The following is a 23,610-nucleotide window of genomic DNA, read 5'->3' on the forward strand; positions in this document are numbered from 1 at the left end:
GATTTGCAAGTAGTAACCAATGCTCCCTCTAAGGATTGGCCATGTACATGCAAATTTTTTCTCATGTGAGCAACAAGTTCTAAAAACCAATAATTTTCCAGATTTGCAAGTATTTTTGTGAGCGACCATTTAGACCTATGAGCAATTGCCCATGCGCTCAGCTTAGGGAACATAGGCACCGGCAGTAAGTAACCTTATCTAGTGTGTGGGAAAATCCTGCACAAGGGCACACATTATGGCCACTTTTTGCCACAACTTAGAACAAGCAAGGGCCCCTAATTTACCTAACATGTATTTTCAATCTGTTTACAGTTTCCCAAAAGTAGTTGGACCGCCAACGATTATTAAGCATGAAGCCCAAGGTGGTAAGATTTTTTTTAGGGAAAACTTTGCAATACCTCACTACATGTGAAAGAACATAACTACATTTTATATACATAATACTGTTTTTAAGAACTTTTTGAGGGGGGGTATTTACAGTTTTCTTTTTTTAATTAGTTGTTATGAGTATATATGAGCAGAGCTCCCTTTTAGGCTTTAAGCTAGCCAGCTAGCTAACTCCCTTTTAGGCTTTAAGTTAGCCAAAACGAATTCCAAGGGTATGCACTTTTATGAAGTAGAAGGAACTAACCACTTGGCGGGAGACAGAAGAACATTTTTTAAAAACCTACTCCCGAGTGTTTTCTGAGAACGCCACAAGGATCAGGTTTTTCTCCATAACCCTCTCCGCTAAATTTAGGGCCTCTCACCAGCAAACGAAACTCACGGCATTACCCACAAAGCGCTGCGCCGTGCCGCGCATGCGTAAATGCCAGGCTTCTCAGGAAGCGAAAAATAGGAAAAACAGAAGCGCTGTTTAGGATTTTTTTTTTTTAAACGTTCACTCCTGGGCTGCGTCCCTAAGTGACCGAGGTAGACGGAAAGAGAAAGTCGGGTCGCGTCGCTTTTCCTACGCCTGCGCTCTCCACGGAGAACGAGCCGGGCTGCTGGGTGGCGGGACAGCGAGGGCCGTTCTCCCAGCCGCGGGGTGAGCCTGTGGTGGCGGTGGCGGCGGCGGCGGCGGCGACGACGGCGGCGGCAGCGGTGGTGGTAGTAGTGCCATGAACAGCGCGCTGCCTCCCGCTGCCGCCCAGCTGCCCGGCCTGAAGCTGAAATACTGCCGCTACTACGCCAAGGACAAGACCTGCTTCTACGGCGACGAGTGCCAGTTCTTGCATGAAGACCCCGGCTCGACAGTGGGCCTTGGACTCCATAGCAACAGCGTCGCTCTACCCTTAGCTGGCAGCGGGGCCTCGGCGGGCTATTCTCTCTCCAGTACAGCGGGGGCACCGCCTCCGGCACCGAAGAAGAGCGAGCTGGGGAGCCACGGGGCCGCGCTGGACTCCCAGCGCCTGACAAGTGAGTGCTGCGTCGCGGACAGGCCTGCTGCGAGCGAGCAGGAGGGAGGGGCGGCTTGTGCTGAAGGGCTCGCCCCCTCCTCTTTTGCTATGGGAGGCTGGTGCTGGGCACAGATAGGGGATGAACAATCTGCAACTTTCTCGGTTGTATCCGTCCCAGTGGTACTCGTTATAGTAATACTGTTTAATGGGGTTGTAGTTTCTTCTAGGGTTAGTATTTATATGAAGTACAGATATAATAGAGGATCAGGGACTACAAGGTGCTTGAGTTTTGGAGTTTCAGTATGCTGTACGGGCTATGAAGTAGAAAACATACTCTCCCAGAAAAAGTAGTAGAAAACACTGTACTGTATGAAGCACAGTTATGCATGCACACTGGAAGAAGTTATTGCTGTCATTATAGGTTTCTTTAGAGGTTGTGGTATCTTTTATTGGGCTTGTTACTAGGTTAGATGTATGAAATGATGATAATTTGTCCTTAACATTATTATTTTTTTATATATATCGGTAGTATCTTTGGCTAACATTTGCATTCAGTAGAAGGAATTACTGCTTCAGAAGTCTTTTTCTTGGACAATTACTAGTATTCAAATTTAGCATAGAATGAGTTGTAGAGCATGACACGGAGATAAAATTTCTCTTTTGCCCTGTACCCACCAGCTCTCTACTTATTTGTACAAGCTTTGAACACTTATGATTTTAATCTTTTTTATTATTAAAGTATAAAAAGCGACAATATTCTGTTTATAAATCACAAATACAGTAGAGCCTTCCATTTAGATCTGGTTTTGGCATAGCCTTCCCAAATATTCAGTTACCTACCATATGTTTTTACATCATCTGGGAAGGTAAATGGATTGTCTTTCAGACTTAGACGTAGAAGAAAACCTAAACTGTGTAGTGGAACAAAAAAATAAGTATCTGTTAAAAGTTAGAAATGCTCCTTGATGCCAGCAATGATGGATTAATCTGTTGCAATAACAGTAAGATGCTTGAGCAGCTGGACACATGATAGAAGGACATTGCAGATGGTAGTCCGATAAGCAGACAAGACCAAACGATGTCATTTAATAGTAGTTCATTTAAATCTAAAAGCAGCTTCTGCAGTTTTTTCTAATCATTGAATCCAGTTGCCAGTTGTCTAAAATGTGTTAAGTTTTTAGAGACTGACATGGGAGCAAAGTTTGTCCCCGTGGCTCTGTCCTTGTCCTGCGGTTAACTGCAGATACTCGTCCCCGTTTAATTCTGTATTGTAGGTTTTATCTTTCGTGCCACACTGTTAGTACTGGCTTAGGGTTTCATATTTAACTTTTGACTGCAGCCGAGCCATTGTAATTTAAGTTACTAAATACCTAAGGAAATATAACCAACACAGGCCAAAAAAAAAAAAATCTTAATGCCTTGTGTTTTTGACCTGTTTTTGGGGTGCCAATTCAGAAAATTGCATTGGATAGACCGCATCAGCTCTATTTTCTTAGATATGGTTATGAGATAATAGATATGCTTTTGGGATAGTAGATCAAATATGAACATTGGACAAAAAAAGATTGGCCCCTGAAGAAATATATGGTGGTTGGAGGACAAAATGTAATCAATGAACCTTTGGTAGCATGAGATATCATACTACTACCACTACGTATAAAGCTAGGCCTGAAACAATTTGTAAAAGTTTTGAATAAAGACGGTTTTGCGCATTGAATACATAGCGCATACATTACCTGGACTTACCATGGAAAAACTGAAGGCAGAAATTTTCAATGGTTCACAGATCAGACATCTTATAAATGACCCACACTTCATAGCATCAATGAATGAAATCGAATCTTTATTTATTCTTGTGAAAAATTTTCTTGGAAACAAGGCAGACAATTACACTCAATTAGAGGATATGCTCTTTCATTTCGACAGGCTTTACTATAACATGAATGTTAAAATCCATTGATCGCGTTCCAGAGAACCTTGATGACTTAAGCAAAGAGCAAGGTGAAAGATTTCACCAAGACATAAAAACAATGGAAACCAGATACTAAGGAAGATGGGATGCATACATGAGGGCAGACTATTGTTGGAATCTTATGTGATTGTCCTGGCAGATCCCACTTTCTGAAGTCTTAGAAAAGGAGCTTCTTGTGTATCAAATGACAGGAAAGTTTGTATCATAAACTAGTGCTTTTATTTCGTGTTGTACACTTTTCATTTAATTTTTAATGTTTCCTTCATGCTTAAAACATATTTATTTAAACACTACATTAAAATATCCTGATTTTTTTAATGGGCGAGCAGAGTGAAGAGTAATACAGTATATTTGTATCTCAAAAACTAGAGCTGATAGGAGAAAACTGATGCCATTTTTGGAATTAGCAGGTCAAATATACCCAGAAACAGGTTTAAAATTTGACGCACCAAAATGAGTGTTGGCCAGTGTAATAGTTGCTATCTCAAAGTAGATGAATGTGTTTCAGTCAAGTTTTGTGAGAGATGCCATTTGTGTCTTAGCTTAGATAAGAACTGATTTAATAAAATATAAGAACTGAAGTTACATGCTCAAAAGATTGGTGAGGATAGTAGCATTTTCATGGACGAAGGACAAAGGAAGTCATCATGTCGCTGTATCGTGCGATGGTCCGCCCTCATCTGGAGTACTGTGTCCAGTATTGGTCACCGTACCTCAAGAAGGACATGGCGATACTTGAAAGGGTCCAGAGAAGAGCGACAAAAATGATAAAAGTTATGGAAAACCTTTCATACGCAGACAGGTTGGGAAGGCTGGGGCTCTTCTCCCTTGAAAAGAGGAGACTCAGAGGAGACATGATAGAGACTTTCAAGATCATGAAAGGCATAGAGAAGGTAGAAAGGGACAGATTCTTCAGATTATTGGGAACCACAAGCACAAGGGGGCACTCTTGGGGCTGTGTATAAGGAGAGATATGGAGGGGCTGCAGAATGAGCACACTTAAAGATTAATAATAGGAGTTGAAACTGTATATGAAGATAGGGAGCCAGTGAAGTGATTTGAGGAGAGAGGTAACGTGAGTATAGTGAAGTTGATGGAAAATAAGTCGTACAACAGAGTTCTGCACAGATTTTTAGGGGAGGAGATGGTTCAGTGGGAGACCTGTTAGAAGTACATTGTGGTAGTCTAAGCATGAGGTTACAAGGGTGTAGAAAAGGATTCGGGTAGTGTGTTCAGAGAGGAAGGGGTGAATTTTGCTGATGTTGTAGAGGAAGAAGTGGCGAGCTTTAGCAGTCTATTGGATGTACTTAGAAAATGAGAGGTCTGAGATGAAGATGACTCCATGGAGTGGAGGGTTTAATAGGAAAGAGGAGTAGCTCTGTCTTGAACATATTTAGTTTCAGTTGGCAGTGGGACATTCAGGCAGCAGTGTCACCCAAACAGGCTGAGACTCTTGGATTTTAGGTGAAATCTCTGGTGTGGAGAGAGAGAGATCTTGGAATCACTAGCATATAGGTGATATTGGAAGCCATGGGAAGAGATCAGGGCACTGGGGGGAGGGGTGTAGAGAGAGAGAAGAAGAAGAGGTCCTAGGATAGAACTCTGGGCTACACCAACTGGTAGTGGGATAGCAGCAGAGGAGGAAATGCGCAGACATTGGTGCGATGATGATGTCACCGCACATGTATGACATTATCATGTTGACATCCTTGCATGCGCAAAGGGCCGCCTGTGTGTGTGTGAGTGTGCTGCAAGAGGAGAGGTGCCGGCGAGAAGGAGAGGTGAGGTGCTGGCATCGGCTTACTACCTACAGAATGTTTCTCTTGTTGCGAGAGGCATGTCCTATAGGCAGTCAGCTAGCGCCTCTCTTCCTCGCCAGCGTGCCGCAGCACACAGTTTGTGATTCACTGCTGTAGAGAGACACTACTTAATAAGTGTGTTTATGGTGATACAGTACCACTGTAGAGAGGGAACAAACGCTGAAGAATACCACTTGAAAAAGGATCTGCAAAAGTTTGAAGCATGGTCTCGCGCAGGGGTGTCCAACCTGCAACCCCGTGAAGTATTTTGTGTGGCCCCGGTCGAGGGCGATGGGAGTGTTTTCCTCTGCTGCCCTTGGGTGTTTACCATCTTGCCGGCTCCCTTCTCTGCCTTGCTGCATCATTTGCGCATTTGTGCGGCCCCAGAAACATTTTTTTGGGCCAGTGCGGCCCAGGGAAGCCAAAAGGTTGGACACTCCTGATCTAGCGTCTGGCAACTGAAATTCAATGCGAAGAAGTGCAGAGTGATGCATTTGGGGTATGTAGAAATCCAAGAGTACCGTATGTGCTGGGAAGTGAGAGGCTGATGAGCACAGATGGAGAGAGGGACCTTGGGGTGATTTTATCTGAAGATCTAAAGGCATCTAAACAATGTGATAAGGCAGTGGCTGTAGCCAGAAGGATTCTAGGCTGTATAGAAAGATGAGTAACCAGCAGAAGAAGGGAGGTGTTGATGTCCCTCTTTGGGTCATTGGTGAGGCCGCACTTGGAGTATTGTGTTCAGTTTTGGAAACTGTATCTGGTGAAGGATATAAAAAGACTTGAAGCAGTCCAGTGGATAGATTCCGTACAAAGATTTCAAGATTTTATTTTGACTTGATGAATCGCTTATTTACATTACTAAGCGATTTACAAATTTCAAAGGTATAAGCATATACCAGTTTAATCTTTAAATATAATGGGTTAGACAGACAGACTTACAGACTAACAGATACATAAGGTAAGAAGGGCAGAACTACAGTTATTTATATTAAAGTATAGGAGAAGACATAAATGGACAGAGCAATAGGGAGGTAAAGTAAAAAATAGAGAAGGACTAAAATAAACTTTGAACATAGCTAAAGATTAAAAGCATCTTTAAAAAGATGACACTTCAGATCGCCTTTGAAGCGATTTAAATCATTTTCTTCTCTTATATATTGAGGTAAGGTATTCCATATTTGTGAGGCCATTACTGAGAACATGTCATGACGTCGAGTACCAATTACTTTCAATAAGGGAACTGTTATAAGTTTTTGATTGGTGGACCAAAGAGAGCGTGATGTATTATGAGGAATGAGTAGTTTGTTGATAAATTGAGGTTCATTAGAAGACAAAGTTTTAAAAACTAGAAGTAAGATTTTGAAAGTAATTCAGTGATTAACTGGAAGCCAGTTGGATTTGATCAGAAAGGGAGTTAGTTACATGATCGTATTTTTTTCCATTATAAATCAATTTTGGACTATCTGAAGACGCCTCTTTTCTTTTAGAGTAATGTTTAATAGTAAAGAGTTACAGTAGTCAAGTTTAGTGATAACTAGGGAATGAATTAGTATGTTGATTGATTTTGGCTCAAGAAACTTAGAAATTGAGCGAATCATTCGTAGCCTATGCAAGATTTAAAGGTGTTGCTTACATGTTCATGTTAGGAAAGCCTTTCGCCCAATAGTTTCAAAGATTTTACTAACTTTAGATGGGTATTATCTAGGATGAATGAGGTAGTCAGACATATCTTTTTTCCATGGGAAAGGTTTTAATTTTCTGAATGTTTAAGGCTAACATATTAGAATTGAGCCATTGCTTAATTTCCACCAATTTTCTATTAATCTCCATTATTTCTTCTTTGTTTTCTGGATTTAGAGGGTGTAGAAGTTGAACATCATCAGCATATGTGAAAGTAGTAAAGCCTATAGATTGACATAAGCTTAGTAAAGGGGATAGGAAAATATTGAATAATAACGGGGATAGAATGGAACCTTGAGGAATACCATAGTTAAGAGTATAGGGTTTCGAAACTGTATCCTTGAAAGTAACTATAGATGAGCGATTAGAAAGAAAAGAATTAAAACAAACAAGTATTTGGCCGCAGAATCCTATGGATTTTAGTCTTTCAAGAAGCAATACATGATCGATGGTATTGAATGCTGCTGATAAATCAAGAGAGAAAAGAATAACAAGAGTTGTGATGATCTAAATGATAAAGTATGTTTGTGGTCAGACCAATTAGCGAATACTCTGTAGATTGGTTTTTCCTGAATCCTGTTTGGTTTGGGTGTAAAACATTGGTTGTCTCGACAAAGTCTGATAGTTGTTCAAATACTAATCTTTCTGTTAGTTTAGTTCTTCTTCACCCAGAGAGTGGTAGAAAACTGGAACGCTCTTGTGGAGGCTGTTAGGGGAAAACACCCTCCAGGGATTCAAGACAAAGTTAGACAAGTTCCTGCTGAACCAGAATGTACGTGGGTAAGGCTCAGTAGTCCGCACACGCGGCGGCCCAACAGGTCCAGGACCTGTGCAGTAATCCTCTATCTATACCCCTCTATCCCCTTTTCTAGCAGGAAATTGTCCAATCCTTTCTTGAACCCCAGTAATGTACGCTGCCCTATTACGCCCTATGGAAGCGCATTCCAGGTGTCCACCACACACGTTGGGTAAAGAAGAACTTCCTAGCATTCGTTTTGAATCTGTCCCCTTTCAACTTTTCCGAATGCCCTCTTGTTCTTTTATTTTTCGAAAGTTTGAAGAATCTGTCCCTCTCCACTCCCTCTATGCCTTTCATTATCTTGTAAGTATCTGTCATATCCCCTCTAAGTCTCCTCTTCTCCAGGGAAAAGAGTCCCAGTTTCTCCAATCTCTCAGCGTATGAAAGGCTTTCCATACCTTTTATCAGACGTGTCGCTCTCCTCTGAACCCTCTCGATTAACGCCATATCCTTCTTAAGAAACGGCGACCAATATAGGGCGCAGTACTTCAGATGTGGACGCACCATTGCCCGATACAATGGCAGGATAACTCCTTTCGTTCTGGTAGTAATACCCTTCTTGATTATATCTAGCATTCTATTCGCTCTCTTAGTGGCCGCTGCACACTGTGCCGTCGGTTTCATTGTCATGTCCACCATTATCCCCAAGTCCCTTTCTTGGGTACTCTCCTTCAATAACATCCCTCCCATCGTATAGCTGTACCTCGGGTTTCTGCTTCCCACATGTAGTACTTTACATTTCTCAATGTTGAACTTCATCTGTCATCTCGTCGCCCATTCCCCTAGTTTGTTCAAGTATCTGTGCAATTCTTCGCAGTCCTCTTTAGTCCGAGCTCCACTAAATAGTTTGGTGTCATCTGCGAATTTTATTATCTCACATTTCGTCCCTGCTTCTAGATCATTTATAAATATATTAAATAGCAGCGGCCCGAGCACCGAGCCCTACGGGACACCACTTGGTGACCCTCCTCCAGTCCAAGTAGTGGCCCTTCACTCCTATCCTCTGTTTCCTACCCGCCAACCAGTTTCTGGTCCATCTCTGTACGTCTCCTTCCACCCCATGTCTAGCCTTACCTGCACATGTTCCGTTCCAGTCGGAACTTATCCAACCTTGTCTTGAATCCCTAAAGGGTGCTTTCCCCTATAACAGCCTCCAGAAGAACATTCCAGATTTCTACCACTCTCTGGGTGAAGAAGAACTTCCTAATTAATAAAGAACCAAACCTTTTCCAGAGAAGAGAAAATGGTAAAACTAGAGGGCATAATTTGGGTTGCAGGAAAGAAGACTTAGGAGCAGTGTTAGGAAATTCTTCTTCATGGAGAGGATGGTAGATACCTGGAATGCCCTCCCAAGGGAAGTGGTGGAGAGGAAAACGGTGATGGAATTCAAAAAAGCGTGGGCTAAACATAGAGGATTGCTAATTTAGAAAACAAAGGATGTAAATTAAAGAACTAAGGCCGGTATTGGACAGACTTACATGGTCTGTGCCCCATACATGGTGATTCGGTGTAGGATGGGCTGGAGTGGGTATCGATGGGAACGCCACTAACTTGGAACATGAGGATGTTACTGGCTAGACTTTACAGTAGATATTCTGCAAACAACAGGATGGTTGAATAGGCTGGAGCAAGCTTGGACGGCAACTTCAGCATTTGGATCCTAGGACAATACCAGGTGGACTTTACAGTCTATGGCCCAGAAATATCAAAGAAAGAGACAAGTTAATTTAATTGGGTATAACTAATGTGCAGATTGGATGGACTGTTCAGATCTTTAACTGCTGTCATTTATTGGTGAAATTGGTGGAGGAGGCTCGTATATATGAATGAAACTTGAATTTTTGAGACACCACCACTTTTTGAGAGTTTTGATGAGTGCTCCATTTGGTTCCCTGACGCAGGATTGAAACGGGCCCCGTCAAAACTTTGATCAAGCTAAATTGATTGCTTGTGACTGTTCAAAGTATAAGAACTTTTTCTGTGCTAGTTTGCAGCAAAACCCACTGGAATTTACAATATGCAATGATTGGGTGGTGAGGCAATTTTCACTTGGGGCTGCGGCTCTATTTTGTTGCCTTCATGACTCAGAGCATATTTTTGAATTCTAAGTGTGTGTTCTAGAAGTATTAATTTCATTATTACACCTATTGAATGATTTTTTGACTTCTGTATGTTTCCCATTAATCACACTTAGTAGAGTACCAGTTTTTTGGTTTTCCCCATATATATTTGGACTTAGTCATTTATTATGTTACTACCATGTTTCCCCGAAAATAAGCCACTGTCTTAAATTATTTTTGGGCCCCAAAAACTAGGTCTTATTTTTGGGGAAACAATGCCCAATCACAAACCCACAGCATCTTTCTATCCTCTCTGTCACACAACCGAACCCCCGTCGACCTTTCCAGATCTCCTTCCCACGCCGACCGCGAGACCGACATACCATTACCTACTTCCAAAAGGCAGAATCGCGGCAGCAATCTAAATGGGATGCTTCGGGCCTTCTCACGTTGGGGCGTTCCTCTGCTGCATTTGCTTTCCCCTATCCCAAAAATAAGCACTTCAGCTAGGGCTTATTTTTGTGGTAGGGCTTATATTAAGACCTACCCCAAAAATCATGCTAGGGCTTATTTTCGGGGTAGGTCTTATTTTCGGGGAAACACGGTATGTAGCAGTATAAAAGAATTTGAATGTAAATACATTTTAAAAATGTTTCTTTTCTGTGTTTATTTTCTCTCCCTCCCCCCAAGTTCCTGGAATAGATGGAGGTGTCCTAACAGACTCTAGTCTCACAGATTCTTACTTCAGTACCAGCTTTATTGGCGTCAATGGATTTGGAAGCCCTGCAGAAACAAAGTATCCCATGATGCAGGTAAAAAAAACATATTTTAAAGCAGTGTTCTTCAACCTTTTTACACCTATGGACCAGCGGAAATAAAAGAATTATTTTGTGGACCAGCAAACTACTAAGACTGAAATTAAAAAAAACCTTGTTTCCGCCCTGGTCCCCGCAAACCATCTGATCCTATCCGCATAAGCCTCATTTATGATTTTATATTGAACGTATTTTATTAAAGTATATAAAGAAACCATATTCTGTACAATTGTCATTTTATAAATACAAATAATACAGAGCAAGGGTCAACAAAAACCCTATCTCCCCTCCCTTTCACATATATCCCTTCTACTATCAAGAAAACTGAATAAGTCAAATTATTACAGAATGCTGCACAGAAATATCATGCTAACAGAATACCACAGTCACACATGATAGGAACTGTGTTAGGGGAGTACAACTAGGGCAACTTCCCCATGGTCAGAGAGAGCCCTAAGCCATCTGGAAGCTAAAGAAGCACTGCCTGGGCTTTGCAGTTCCCAGTTATGTCTAACACCAGCTCTAGCAGGATGCATATTTCAAATCTGATATATTCTAATCACAAAATAGAAATAAAATTATTTTCTACTTTTTTGTCATCTCTGGCTTCTGCTTTCATCTTCTTTTCACTCTTCCTTCCAGTGTCTGCTCGCTCTGTCTCTTCAATCCAGCATCTGCCTCTTCCATTCACAGTCTGCCCTCTCCCCCTTCCATATGGTATCTGCTTTCTTTCTATGCCCCTCTCCCCTTTCCCTCCAGCTCTCTATTTTTTACATAATTCATTCCAGCTTCACTGCTCTCTTCATTTTTATCTCTCCTACACCAGATCTAGCATCTTTGTCCCTCTCTCCTTATTTCTCTGCTGACCCCCCTTCCCAGCATCAGTCTCTCTCTACTTTCTCATTCCTGTCTTTCCCCTTTCCCTCATCTGATCTCTCCATTCTACCCTGACCCCTTCCCCTCCTCTAATCTCCCTGCCAACTGTTTCCTTTATTTTTCCTCCTCCCCTTCTCACTTCCTTCCCCTATCCAACAGTAACTCTTCCCTTCCCCTCCTCCCCTCCCTGCATCATTTCTCCTTCTCCCTCCCTCCAGGTCCAGTTGCAGCTCTCCCTTTATCCAGCAGCTTCCCAGCCTCCAACAGTGGCTTCCTCTCCTTTCCTCCACTCCCCTCTCAGCAGCTCTTAGTACTTGCCTGCAGCAGTGATTCACTTAGGCAGCCTTGGGTCTTTTGATGGATCTCACCACCTCTGAGGAAAGAGGAAGTTGCATCATCAGAGGTGGGCCGCAACTCAGCAAAAGCCCCAAGGTTGCCTCAGTAAATCGCTGCTTCAGTGAGAGCTGATGGGAGAGGAGTGGAGGGGAGGAAGCTACTGTTGGAGGCTCTCGCCAGTCCTGCACAGACCGGCAGGAATTTCTGTGGACCAGCGGTTAAAGAACACTGTTTTAAAGCAAAGTAAGCTATATACAGAAAAATATTTCTGCAGGACATGTGTGACTATCTCCCAAGGTAGCTCAAATAATGCTTTCTCATGCTGCAAAAGATATTCTGGAATAGAAATCAGAAATTTTCTGCTGTATGAAAGGTTTGGATATAGATCTAATTATAAGCTTTTATGAAATCTCGGCTCAAGGTAGAGTTATCAGGTTTAATATATATACGAATATGGTATCTTGATCCAGGAGACTCAATAACCTAAGGGTTTTATTTATGACAGTAATGCATGCTGGACAAGAACGCAGCTCATCTCCAAAATAATCTGAATTTCAAAGCATGCAAAGCAACTCACTATGCAAGTGGAATACCGTATATACTCAAATATAAACTGAGATTTGGGGGCCCAAAAAATGGTTCAAAAATGGGGGCTTTGGTTTATATTTGAGCCTCCTTTTGATGATGATGCTTTTTTCCTCCCTTCCCCACCCAATGACCAACACTGTTATTTTCCACCTCACCCCATCTCTGATGTCCGACACTGCTGTCTCCATCCCCTCCCCTCTAATGACCAGCAATGCTAACCCCCTGATGACTGGCATTGCTATCTTCCTCCTCCCCGCCCCCACCCTGATGATCGACACTCCTATCCTCCACTCCCCCGCCTCAGACAGACATCACACTTACAGTTCCGGGGCTCTGTGCTGGTAGAGGGCCTTGAGTGTTTGTGTGTGCTTGAGGCCTGCTGGCTCTTGCCTTCTCTGGGTTCTCAAAGGAAGTCCAGCAAACCTTGAGCATGCACAAACGCTCAAGATCCTTCACCAGCACAGAGCATCAGTGTCGGCTTTCTGAGTCCCAGAACTGTAAGTGTGATTGTCAGTCTGGGGCGGGGGGAGTGGATAGTGAAGGATAATAGTGCCTAAGCCATTGTTCTTCAATTCTCCAGCACTGCCATGGCCTCCTCTGTACTGTTATTTTGCCATGGTCCACCTCCTTTCGAATCAACTTCTGTTTCCACTTGGGCAGACCATAGCAAAGGAATGGTTCAGAGAAGGCCCCAAGCAGCGCAAAAGAATTACCCCCGCTCTGATGACCATGTAGTTTTCATGGTGAAGGGGGCTTTGGAACCGGGTGGGGAGAACATTGGGTGGGGAGGGAGAAAGAAGGGAGAGATGCTGAATGGGAGGGGCAGAGAGGAGAGTAAGGAGATGGTGGCACATGGATGGAGGGAAGGGGAAGAGCTGGAAAGATAAATTTAAAATGGAGGCAGAAAAATAGAAGAAAATTGAATATGAAAATCAGTGCCAAAGATGGATATAGTGCAAGATATAAAGAAAGAGAGAAAGAAACAGCAAATGCATAAGGAGGCCTTGGAAACAGAGTTAAGAGCTAAGAGGTTGCAAAATGAACAGAAAAATAGAATCACTAGGTAAAGGGAAGAGAAAAGTTTTTTTTATTTTCAATTTAGTGATTGAAATAGTTAATTTTGAAAATTTACATGTTTTTATAATTTGAACTGTTCAGCAAGAAATGCATTTCTTTCTTTTGTGGTGTACTATGTGCAGATTCTGGCATATTAGGGTTTCATTTGTATACAATAGTACTTTTAATTTGTGGGTTTGTATTTGAAAAGGGTTTTTTGTTTTCTGCATGTGTGACTGGGGCCAGGTGTTATGGTGGGGATAGAAGTTCAGAAACTTTGATTGTTGTCTTGGCCCCAAATAGGAAGATATGTCGGCTCTCCTTCAGCTTTTTTTGAACTCGAAACAGCCCCAGTTGAAAAATTGATGATTACTTATGACACTCACAAACCCAAATTTGTAATCTCGGCCTATATTCAAGTCAACCTTTTTTTCCTCCTTTTTTTGGGGGGGGAAGGTTACCTTTATTATATTCGAGCATATACGGTAATTCACATTGTGTTAATTTTCTTGGAATACTGCAGGCTGCAAAGTTTTTAATACTTTCAGAAGTGGTTTTTAAGCAATCCTACCCCTCTTTCCCCAAGCATCGGCATGTTAATGTCCAAACTAGTGCTATTGGGGGGGGTAAGAAACCCCCCACTCTAGGGATCCAAAGATCTAGTAGTATAGTGATGAGGAGCATATACCTCGTATTCCCTGAGTCACACTGTTTATTTTTACCAAAAATATATTGGATGTTCCAAACCCCAGGTAACTACTGCACATCCTTGGTGGCCTAACTGGGAGCAAGATGATCCCTAGTCACTTTTGCTCTGGCAATGACATTTTTCAAAGACTTAATTTTAGAGTTTTCTACATTCATCTTTTTATTTATAATGAGACTCCACTCCTGGTCCCTCTCGGTACAGATGAAACTAAATGAATCAAAAACAAAATTACTCTGGCTCGGCCCAAAGTTAGAACACCTGCCCACCATCTTCGCACTACCCACAGGCGCTGCTCTGCACCTTGAGTTTTCAAGCAAGGTTCTTGGCATCACTATTGATTCTTCTCTCTCCCTCAATGACCACCTCAACTCCTTGGCAAAATCATGCTTTTTCAGCCTCCACATTCTGAGGAAAGTAAGATCCTACTTTCGCCAAAAACATTTTGCCGTCCTCGTCCAATCCATCATCCTCTCCAAACTTGACTACTGCAATGCCATTTACTTATGCCTAACAAAAAAAGTCTTCAAAGACTCCAGCTTATCCAGAATACTGCAGCCTAGTTGATCTTTGCAAAACGCAAATCTGACCATGTCTCCCCACTCCTGTCCAATCTTCACTGGCTCCCAGTGATTTCCAGAATCCATTTCAAATGCTGCCACCTGGCTTTTAAGATCATTCACGGCATCCTTCCTCCCCTAATCCTACTATCCTTTAATTCCTCGAGTCCTGACTCCACCAGACCTGCCCAAATATATTAAACTATCCTTCCCCTCTCTACGCGGTATTCTCTATGCAGGTAAACTGGGAAAATCTCTTCTCTTTAAAATCACAGGTCTCTGGGCTCTCTCCAACTATTCCGCAAGCAACTGAAAACTTGGCTCTTCTCTAACATGTAATTCTATTTTCCCCTTTACTCTTCCATTCTGTATATAAGCTCATGTAAACCTTTTCCTTTCTCTTCTTATATTTTAAGTTCTTGTAAACCGTGCCGAGCTCCACTTCCGTGGAGAGGATGCGGTACATAAACTTAAGGTTTAGTTTATTTATGTTAATTGTTCTTTGCATCACTGTGATCTATTTACAGATTGTTGAATGGAAACTAACACAAGGACTAGAGTGCTACAAGAAACTCCATATTTTCCTAGAACAATTTTAAGAGGGTTCTGATCCCCATTTCTCTTCTCTTGGCAATTTTAGATTTAACAGTTCAAAATACCTAGCTGAAGTTGTGGTGGGGAAAGCAAAATATGAAGCATCATAATTTTTTTAAATAAGACTAGGTTTCCTGAGTGCCTTTGTGCACATGTTATTGGCAAATGGATCTCTACATAAAATTGGGACCTGGTAAAAAACATGTTTTGGGGTGTGGTAACACGGTGCCTTTTATTAATTCTTGCCTTAAATGAACAATTCTTGGTGTTTACAAAAGACCATTAAAAAAAACAAAAAAAACAAATTGCTTTCATTATGCTCTACAACACTGTTTCTCGACCCTTTCAAGCCAAGTACCCCAGCCCAAGCTCCGCCCCAGACCTGCCCAAACTCCACCCCCATAATAATATTGTGTTTCCCTGAAAATAAGCCCTAGCATGATTTTCGGGGGTAGGTCTTAATATAAGCCCTACCCCCAAAAATAAGCCCTAGTCGTAGGCAGCAGCGCTGCCCCACCCCGCCGCACAGCTGAACCACTAAACCCCCACTGACCCTCCATCCTTCCCTCCCAACTGATCCCCGCTGGCTGCGACAATAAATACCTTGCTGCAGAGGAGCATCGGGCCAACAGCACTCACAGGCTGCTTCGCGGCCTTCTCACTGGGGCCATCTGTGTAGTGATGGCGTTGTCAGTACATAGATGATCCCAGCGAGAAGGCCACGAAGCAGCCTGTGAGTGCTGCTGGCCTGACGCTCCTCTGCAGCAAGGTATTTATGATCGCGGTTGGCGGGGATCAGGTGGGAGGGAAAGATGGAGGGTCATCAGCGGTTCTGTTGTGTGGTGGGGCAGCAGCGGGTGCTCAAGGGTTCTGCACGAGGGATGTTAGGGAGGGAAGGATGGAAGCTGGGCAAGGGTTCTGCTGCACAGGGGTATGGAGGGAGGGAAGGATGGAAGCTGAGCAAAGGGTTCTGCACGAGGGATGGGAGGGAGAGAAGGATGGAATCTGGGCAAGGGTTCTGCACAGGGGGATGGAGGGTTAGAAAGATGCAGAGGGAAAGGCACAAGGGGATTGGTGAGAGGGGAGGAAAAATGTTGCACACGTGGGGGAAAGCAAAGAGGAAGAATTGGGGTGAAGGAGAGGAAGGGAGAGATGATCATGTGCATGAAAATAATAAGCCCTACCCAAAAATAAGACCTAGGGCCTTTTTTGGACCACAAATGAATATGACACTATTATTTTGGGGGAAACACGGTAGTACTAATTGTACAATTTCTTCCATCCATTTTTCATATACACACAGGAAATTTCTGTGGACTGGCACCGGGCCATGGACCAGTGGTTGAAGAACTTCACTAGACAGTGTTGTACTCAAAAATGGAGTAGATTTTCTTCTTGGTGTGCTATGGTTCGCATGGAGCCGCAATCTGCCTCCTTGTCTTCCGTGCTGGATTATCTGCTACACTTGTCTTGGTCTGATCTCAAATCAACATCTATTCGAGTCCACCTCAGTGCCATCGCTGCTTTTCATCAGCCGATAGATGGAAAACCTCTCTCTGTTCATCCTGTGGTTTCCTGGTTTATGAAGGGATTTTTCAATGTCCATCCTCCACTCAAACCTTCTCCGGTGGTTTGGGATCTCAATGTTATCCTTGCTCAGTTTATGAAACCTCGATTTGAGCCGATTGATAGGGCTCATTTGAAGTATCTCACTTGGAAAGTAGTGTTCCTTATTGCCCTCACGTCTGCTCGCAGGGTCAGTGAGCTGCAAGCTTTGATTGCGGATCCACCTTTCACTGTTTTCATCATGATAAGGTGGTCTTCTTGTCTAAAGTGGTTTCGGATTTCTACCTCAACCGATCCATTGTTCTTCCAGTGTTTTTTTCCAAAGCCTCATTCTCATCCTGGAGAAGTGGCGCTTCATACTCTGGACTGTAAGCATGCGTTGGCTTTCTACTTGCAACGCACTCAAGCTCATCGGACTGCTCCTCAACTTTTCATATCTTTCGATCCCAATAGGTTGGGGCATCCTGTTTCTAAGCAAACCATCTCCAACTGGTTGGCTGCTTGTATCTCTTTCTGCTATGCTCAGGCTGGTCTCCCTCTGCAGGGTCGAGTCACGGGGTATAAGGTTAGAGCGATGGCGGTGTCTGTAGCTTTCCTCAGATCAACTCCTATTGAGGAAATCTGCAAGGCTGCCACTTGGTCCTCGTTTCATGCATTCACCTCTCACTACTGTCTGGATACTTTTTCCAGGCGAGACGGCCATTTTAGCCAGTCTGTTTTGCAAAATTTATTCTCCTAATTTGCCAACACTCCCACCATCCCATTCTGGTTAGCTTGGAGTTCACCTACATGTAGAGAATATGCTGCCTGCTTGTCCTGGGATAAAGCACAGTTACTTACCATAACAGGTGTTATCCAGGGACAGCAGACAGATATTCTCGCAACCCACCCATCTCCCCTGGTTGGCTTCTTTGCTAGCTATCTGAACTGAGGCCATGCTGAGGAGACGCGCGCCCTGACCCGGGCGGGAAGGCACTCGCAATCTTTGAAGATCTTCAAGCAAGTTTGCTTGCGAGGCTGTCCACTACAGGGCTCCGTGGATGACGTCACCCACATGTAGTGAATATCTGCCTGTTGTCCCTGGATAACACCTGTTACGGTAAGTAACTGTGCTTTTTGGGTGGTCGTTGCCTCCTTTTCTTCCAGAGGTGATTCTGCCTATTATTTTTACAGCACATTCAGATCCTGACAGTATGCTCCATAAGTTGGATATTTACTGAGCATTGTTTGTAGTATTTGTTTTGGCTGTCAGTCTTTTTTTTATTTTTCTGCTGTATCAAGGACCTCATAAAGGTCTTGTGGACTTCAACCCTTGATAGATTGTTGGATTAAGGCCACCGTTGAAGTAGCTTACATTATTTGTGAAAAATAGATGCCAGTGAGCCTGAAAGCCTATTGAAACTGGGCCCAGGTAGCCACCTAGGCAGAAATGCAGCCAGTCTCACCTAAGGACAACTGCAAAGTGGGGGGTTTGCTTAACAGCAGTAGTGGGAGGGAGTGGGCACCCCTCCCGCTGCCGGAGAGGTGCCATGGGGGGGGGGTTGCTTAATGACAGTGGTGGGAGGGAGTGGGCATCTCTCCCATGGGAGGGGGGGATTGCTTGATGGCAGCAAAATTTTCTGGAAGGTCTGAGCTGTCAATGCCAGAGCCCATCAGCACTCAGGCATTGACCAGAATGTAAGGCTACAACAGCTCAAACTTGCTGGAAAATTTTGCTTGCTCGCAAATGTAGGACAGTAATGTTAGGGAATCACCTGGTGATAATTGAATGCTTGTTTAAATATTAATGATCTCGTAATACATTTACATGGCAGAGTGAGACACTGCTAGGAAGCTCGGAAAAGACCCTGGTAAGCTGAATGCTAAACTGGCTGGAATAGGTTTAGCGACCACATTAAAGTTTTGAGAATCTTCCCATAAGTGACTTGCCCATAGTCACAAAGAGCACAAACTTAGGGTGCTGAGGCAGCAGCTCTATCACTAGGCCACTCCTCGTAAAGACTAAATAGCCAGACGATTGCAATAAAGAATAGTGTTTTGAGTGAATATTTAAATTTGCTATAGGAAGGTTTGAGCCATAAGTGAAGTGGGATGGAGTTTGCATAGCTGAGGGCTTTGTCACAGGAGATATCTAGATGAAGTGTGTAAGGTGAGAGAAGAAATAATTTTCCCATTTTGTGACGGGGGGCAATACAAGGTGCCTTGTACTTTGTTTTTAACTGTGTAATCATTTGGTGTGTTTTAGATATGTGAACTGCTTTGAAATCCTTTTTCTAAAGGCAGTATAAAAAGTGCATTAAATTAAACTGTGTTCTTACCCAGTTTTGGTACCATAATAATCCAAATGCTGCAACACCTTTGCTGCTTTTTCATTTATTGCAATATTTTAGGGTGATGAAACTAAGGGCTCCTTTTACTAAGCTGCGATAGTGGTTTTAGCACGCTAAATTGCCGCGTGTGCTAGACGCTAACGCCAGCATTGAGCTGGCGTTCTAGCCACGTAGCGCATGCTAAAATTCTGCGTGCGCTAAAAATGCTATCGCAGCTTAGTGAAAGGAGCCCCAAGTATTGACTAAATAGTGATCCAATTTATTTTTATTATAAAAATTTATAAACCACTTAAATCTAAGCGGTGCACATAAAAACATACATAATATCGGAACAAAACAAAAAATACAAATTGCATTTCAATTTTTATGCATGGGTACAAAACTCATTAACTGAACAAGGTCTCATGGTGGTTGCAGTCAATGAATTTTCAGTTTTATCCCTCCCCTTTGGGGAGTGATTTGTGCGTGCTGGCACATGTTTTGAACAATTTAACTGTTAAATTTATAGTAGCAGTTATCTGTTAATGTGTGCATGTTTTGTTTTGTTTTTCCTGCAGAGAATGACAAACAGCAACAGTTCTCCAAGCCTCCTTAATGACAGTGCCAAGCCATATGTAGGCCATGGTAAGGATTTTGAAAAAGTTAGCATATGTAAAAAAACAAGCAAACAACCGCCCTGTTCTGGTTGCATACAGCCATGCATTGAACTTGAATTCAGACCGAGCTTATTTCTCTGCATTGTAGTTCTGTTAGGGATGGGATGCTCTACACCCAGCATTAGAGCCCCTAAGAATGAAATGAGTCTTACATCTCTTACAATGATAATACTTAAAATGTAATTTTATACCGGGGAAGGTGTTGTGCGACGGCGGCAGAAGGGAGTGGGCATTCCTCCTGCTAATCTTCAATTTGGGGTGTGTCTCTTTTTTTTTTTTTTCTAATTTGTGGGTATATTCTGCACATGTGCCGATCGCTATCACCAGCAACTCATCCTATTCAAATATAGTGACTCTCCGCAAACCTCATTTTCATGCACGGTGTTTAGAGAATGACTTGTATTTTCAAATCATTACATTTACGGCTTCGACAGTTGCCCGTCGCATTTTAGCGTGAGTGTTAGGGAATCCGCTCCTGAGAAGAGAAATGGACAACTTACTAACAACTGTAGGCCTCAGGAGGCAAATCTTTCTCAATTCCAAAGTAGACAAGACAATGGTTCAGCTGTATCCAATAGCACAAGTGTCTGCAACTGTTCGCTGAGCCCAAAGTAGATTCCTTGGTAGCACAGGTAACCAAATGCATGTCCCTGCCAAGTGAGGGAGGCTTGGTATTAAAGGATATTCAGGTTTGCAGAGTGAATGTGATTCTTAAGACAATTTTGAAGTGCTGGCCCTGGGAATCAAAACAACGACAGCCAGCTCCCTTTGTGTGGGAGCTTGAGCTGGCGGAGGGTTAGCCTTTACCCCAGCTCCTGTTAACTGGGATGGATTATGTAGTCAATGCTCTTTACAACATCATCCGAATCATGAGCAAAGTTTTGGCTTATTTGCTGTCGACCCGCAGATTGCTCTGTCTTAGGCAGTGGGCAGAAGATTCTTTCTCTAAAGCTGCCCTTAGCAGACCTCCTTTCAATGGACAAAGGTTGTTTGGAAAGGAATTGGACGATCTCATGTCTAGTGTAGAGAGTTGCACGGGGACAGAAATCCCACCCATCCCCGCCAGGATCCTCTCCGTCCCCACCCATCCCCGTCAGGATCCTCTCCGTCCCCACCCATCCCCGCAAGGAATTACCTCCATCCCCGCCCGTCCCCATAAAAAGCAGCAATTACTTCTGACAGGATCTTCAATTCCACAGTTTCTTTTGTGCTTGTGCTGCTGTTTTCCTTATGGAATCTCTTTGATGGAACCCTTTTTTTTGTTTTCTGTTCAGGTAATTAACTTATAAACCCCCTCTTTTACTAAGGCTGATGTGTCCATTATATTATATGGACGAACCCTGTTTCCAAAGCCTTCCATCCCTGTGGGAGTCCCGTGGGCCAGAAGGGGATTCCTGCGGGACCCCCGCGGGATTCCTGTGATCCCCGTTCCCGTGCAGACCTCTAGTCTAGTGTGGCAGATCGTCATCCAAAATCTCTACCTTACAACAGTCTGTGAACCTGCAGAGGTTCTAGGCCAGGGGTAGGGAACTCCGGTCCTCGAGAGCCGTATTCCAGTCGGGTTTTCAGGATTTCCCCAATGAATACGCATTGAAAGCAGTGCATGTAAATAGATCTCATGCATGTTAATTGGGAAAATCCTGGAAACCCGACTGGCATACGGCTCTCGAGGACCGGAGTTCCCTGCTCTAGGCGGTCTAATTTTTGTGGCTGTAGTCGCTTTCGGAAGTACTCAGGAGGAGTTTCCTCTTGAAGATCCTTCCAGGGAGCCAGATAGAGATTCTCAAAACCCAGGCAGAGCCAGGTCTCCAGTTCTGATTCCCCTCAAAATAGAGGGATGGCTCTTGGAATATGCGGAGGCTTGGGCGCAGATCTTGTCAGACTGTTGAGTGTTGGAGATCATTCAGAATGGTTACAAGCTTGAATTTATTCAGCCCTTAACTGGTTTGTGGACTCCCTGGTGGGGTGACAAGAAAAAGCAAGCTAAGTCATGGCTACAGTTCAGAGGCTGTTAGATATTCAGGCCATGGAGTCTTTGCCGCCTTAAAATTCGGGCTTGTGCAAATACTCCATATATGTTGTGCCCAAGAAAGACTCAGACTGTTGGAGACCCATTCTAAATTTTACACACATCAATGCAGCACAGAAAGTTCCACACTTTCACAAGATCAGTCATAGTGGCGGTGGCGCCGGGGGAATTTCTGGCCTCTTGATTTGACAGAGGCCTACCTGCACATTCCCATCTTTTTCTGGAACACAGAAAGTTCCTGAGATTTCATGTCTTGGAAAACCTTTACCAATTCTTGTTTCTTCCCTTTGGGCTGGTGACAGCACCTCACACATTTACCAAGGTGGTGGTGGTGGTAGCTGCCCATCTAAGCAAGTCGGGCTTGCAGGTTCACCCATACATGACCGACTGACTGATCAGAGCTCCATCATTCTCAGAAGGAGAACAAACAGTGGCTCATGTGGTCCAGGTCCTGCAAAGTTTTTGTGTTGGATAGTGAATTTCTGAAAGAGCCAACTGATTCTGACCCAAGTCCTGGAAAACCCGGGAGTCATCTTCCACACAGCAGAAGGTCATGTCTATCTTCCAGAGGCACACAGACAGAAGCTTTGTACCTAGATAATGAGCTTGTTGGCCAAGCTAGTTCCGTCTGCTTGACACTATAAATGCTAGGATTCATGGCAGCCACGATAGACGTGGTCCCATGGTGTTGTCTCCAAAGCATGTTGCTATCTCGGTGGTCACCTCAGTTGGACTCCCTGCAGATGTCTCTACCGTGAATTCCTGAAAATGGCAAGGACAGCTCAAGACTAAGTATGCATATGTGGGCAGACTGGATGGACCAGGACTATGCAAGTCTTTATCTACTATGTTACTGTGTGTTTCTATGCATCAAAGAAGAAAACCAAAAAAACTCTTTGGAGTGACGATGTTCCTAAATGGACTTTATTTGAAAGTATCAAAGTTCCAAAGGTACACTAAAATCATCCACATAAAATAATTCCATCCACATAAAAGTAAATCATCCACATAAGAGCCTTAAAGGACCTAATCCGCTAGGGATACAGGACCCAACACGGTCCGCGTTTCGACAAAAAGTCTTCTTCAGGGGTCCCTGGGGGTCCTATAAAGGTGAGTACGTGGGAAATCTGGGGGTCACCTTTATAGGACCCCCAGGTTTCCCACGTACTCACCTTTATAGGACCCCCAGGGACCCCTGAAGAAGACTTTTTGTCGAAACGCGGACCGTGTTGGGTCCTGTATCCCTAGCGAACTAGGTCCTTTAAGGCTCTTATGTGGATGGAATTATTTTATGTGGATGATTTTAGTGTACCTTTGAAACTTTGATACTTTCAAATAAAGTCCATTTAGGAACATCGTCACTCCACAGAGTTTTTTTGGTTTTCTCTGGATTTTCTTCTTTGTGGATATTTTGGGGTCAATTCCTTTTGTTTTTTTTCTATGCATCAACCACACATTGAGTGCTTCATGCACACTTAGTAAAAGGGCCCTTTTAAAGAGAGAAAAAAATTGCAATTTCAACTGTTGGTTTTATTCATTATAGGTATATATCATATATTTGTGAAATCATATCCTTATGTCTCCCTTACCCTTGATATACTAGAAAACATATTTTCTCTCAATACAGTAAACTAATGGCATGCAAATTACTTCTGTGAGAAAAGTGTGCTCTTTCAGAACACATACTGTAGCAGTGAGAGGCATGAGTGGGAATTGGTTCATTTCCTTGACAGAAAGGGAGAAAAAAACCAGATCAAAATCTTTGGGACGGTGAGCACTTGAGCCATCAGGGCTCTTGGATAATCT

The 23,610-nt window shown here is 43.3% G+C and overlaps 1 protein-coding gene across 1 annotated transcript in view; it reads left to right on the forward strand.

Moving 5' to 3' along the window:
- The first annotated feature begins 825 nt into the window (after window positions 1-825).
- Window positions 826-23,610, forward strand: part of PAN3 (poly(A) specific ribonuclease subunit PAN3) — a 168,373-nt gene continuing 145,588 nt past the window's right edge. The window contains exons 1-3 of the mRNA XM_033948019.1: window positions 826-1,398; window positions 10,383-10,504; window positions 19,677-19,743. Coding sequence (XP_033803910.1) covers window positions 1,101-1,398; window positions 10,383-10,504; window positions 19,677-19,743 — 487 coding nt within the window. The 5' untranslated portion in view covers window positions 826-1,100. The remainder of the gene's footprint in view (window positions 1,399-10,382; window positions 10,505-19,676; window positions 19,744-23,610) is intronic.

Source organism: Geotrypetes seraphini, chromosome 6 (genome assembly GCF_902459505.1).
Source record: "Geotrypetes seraphini chromosome 6, aGeoSer1.1, whole genome shotgun sequence".
Taxonomy (NCBI): domain Eukaryota; kingdom Metazoa; phylum Chordata; class Amphibia; order Gymnophiona; family Dermophiidae; genus Geotrypetes; species Geotrypetes seraphini.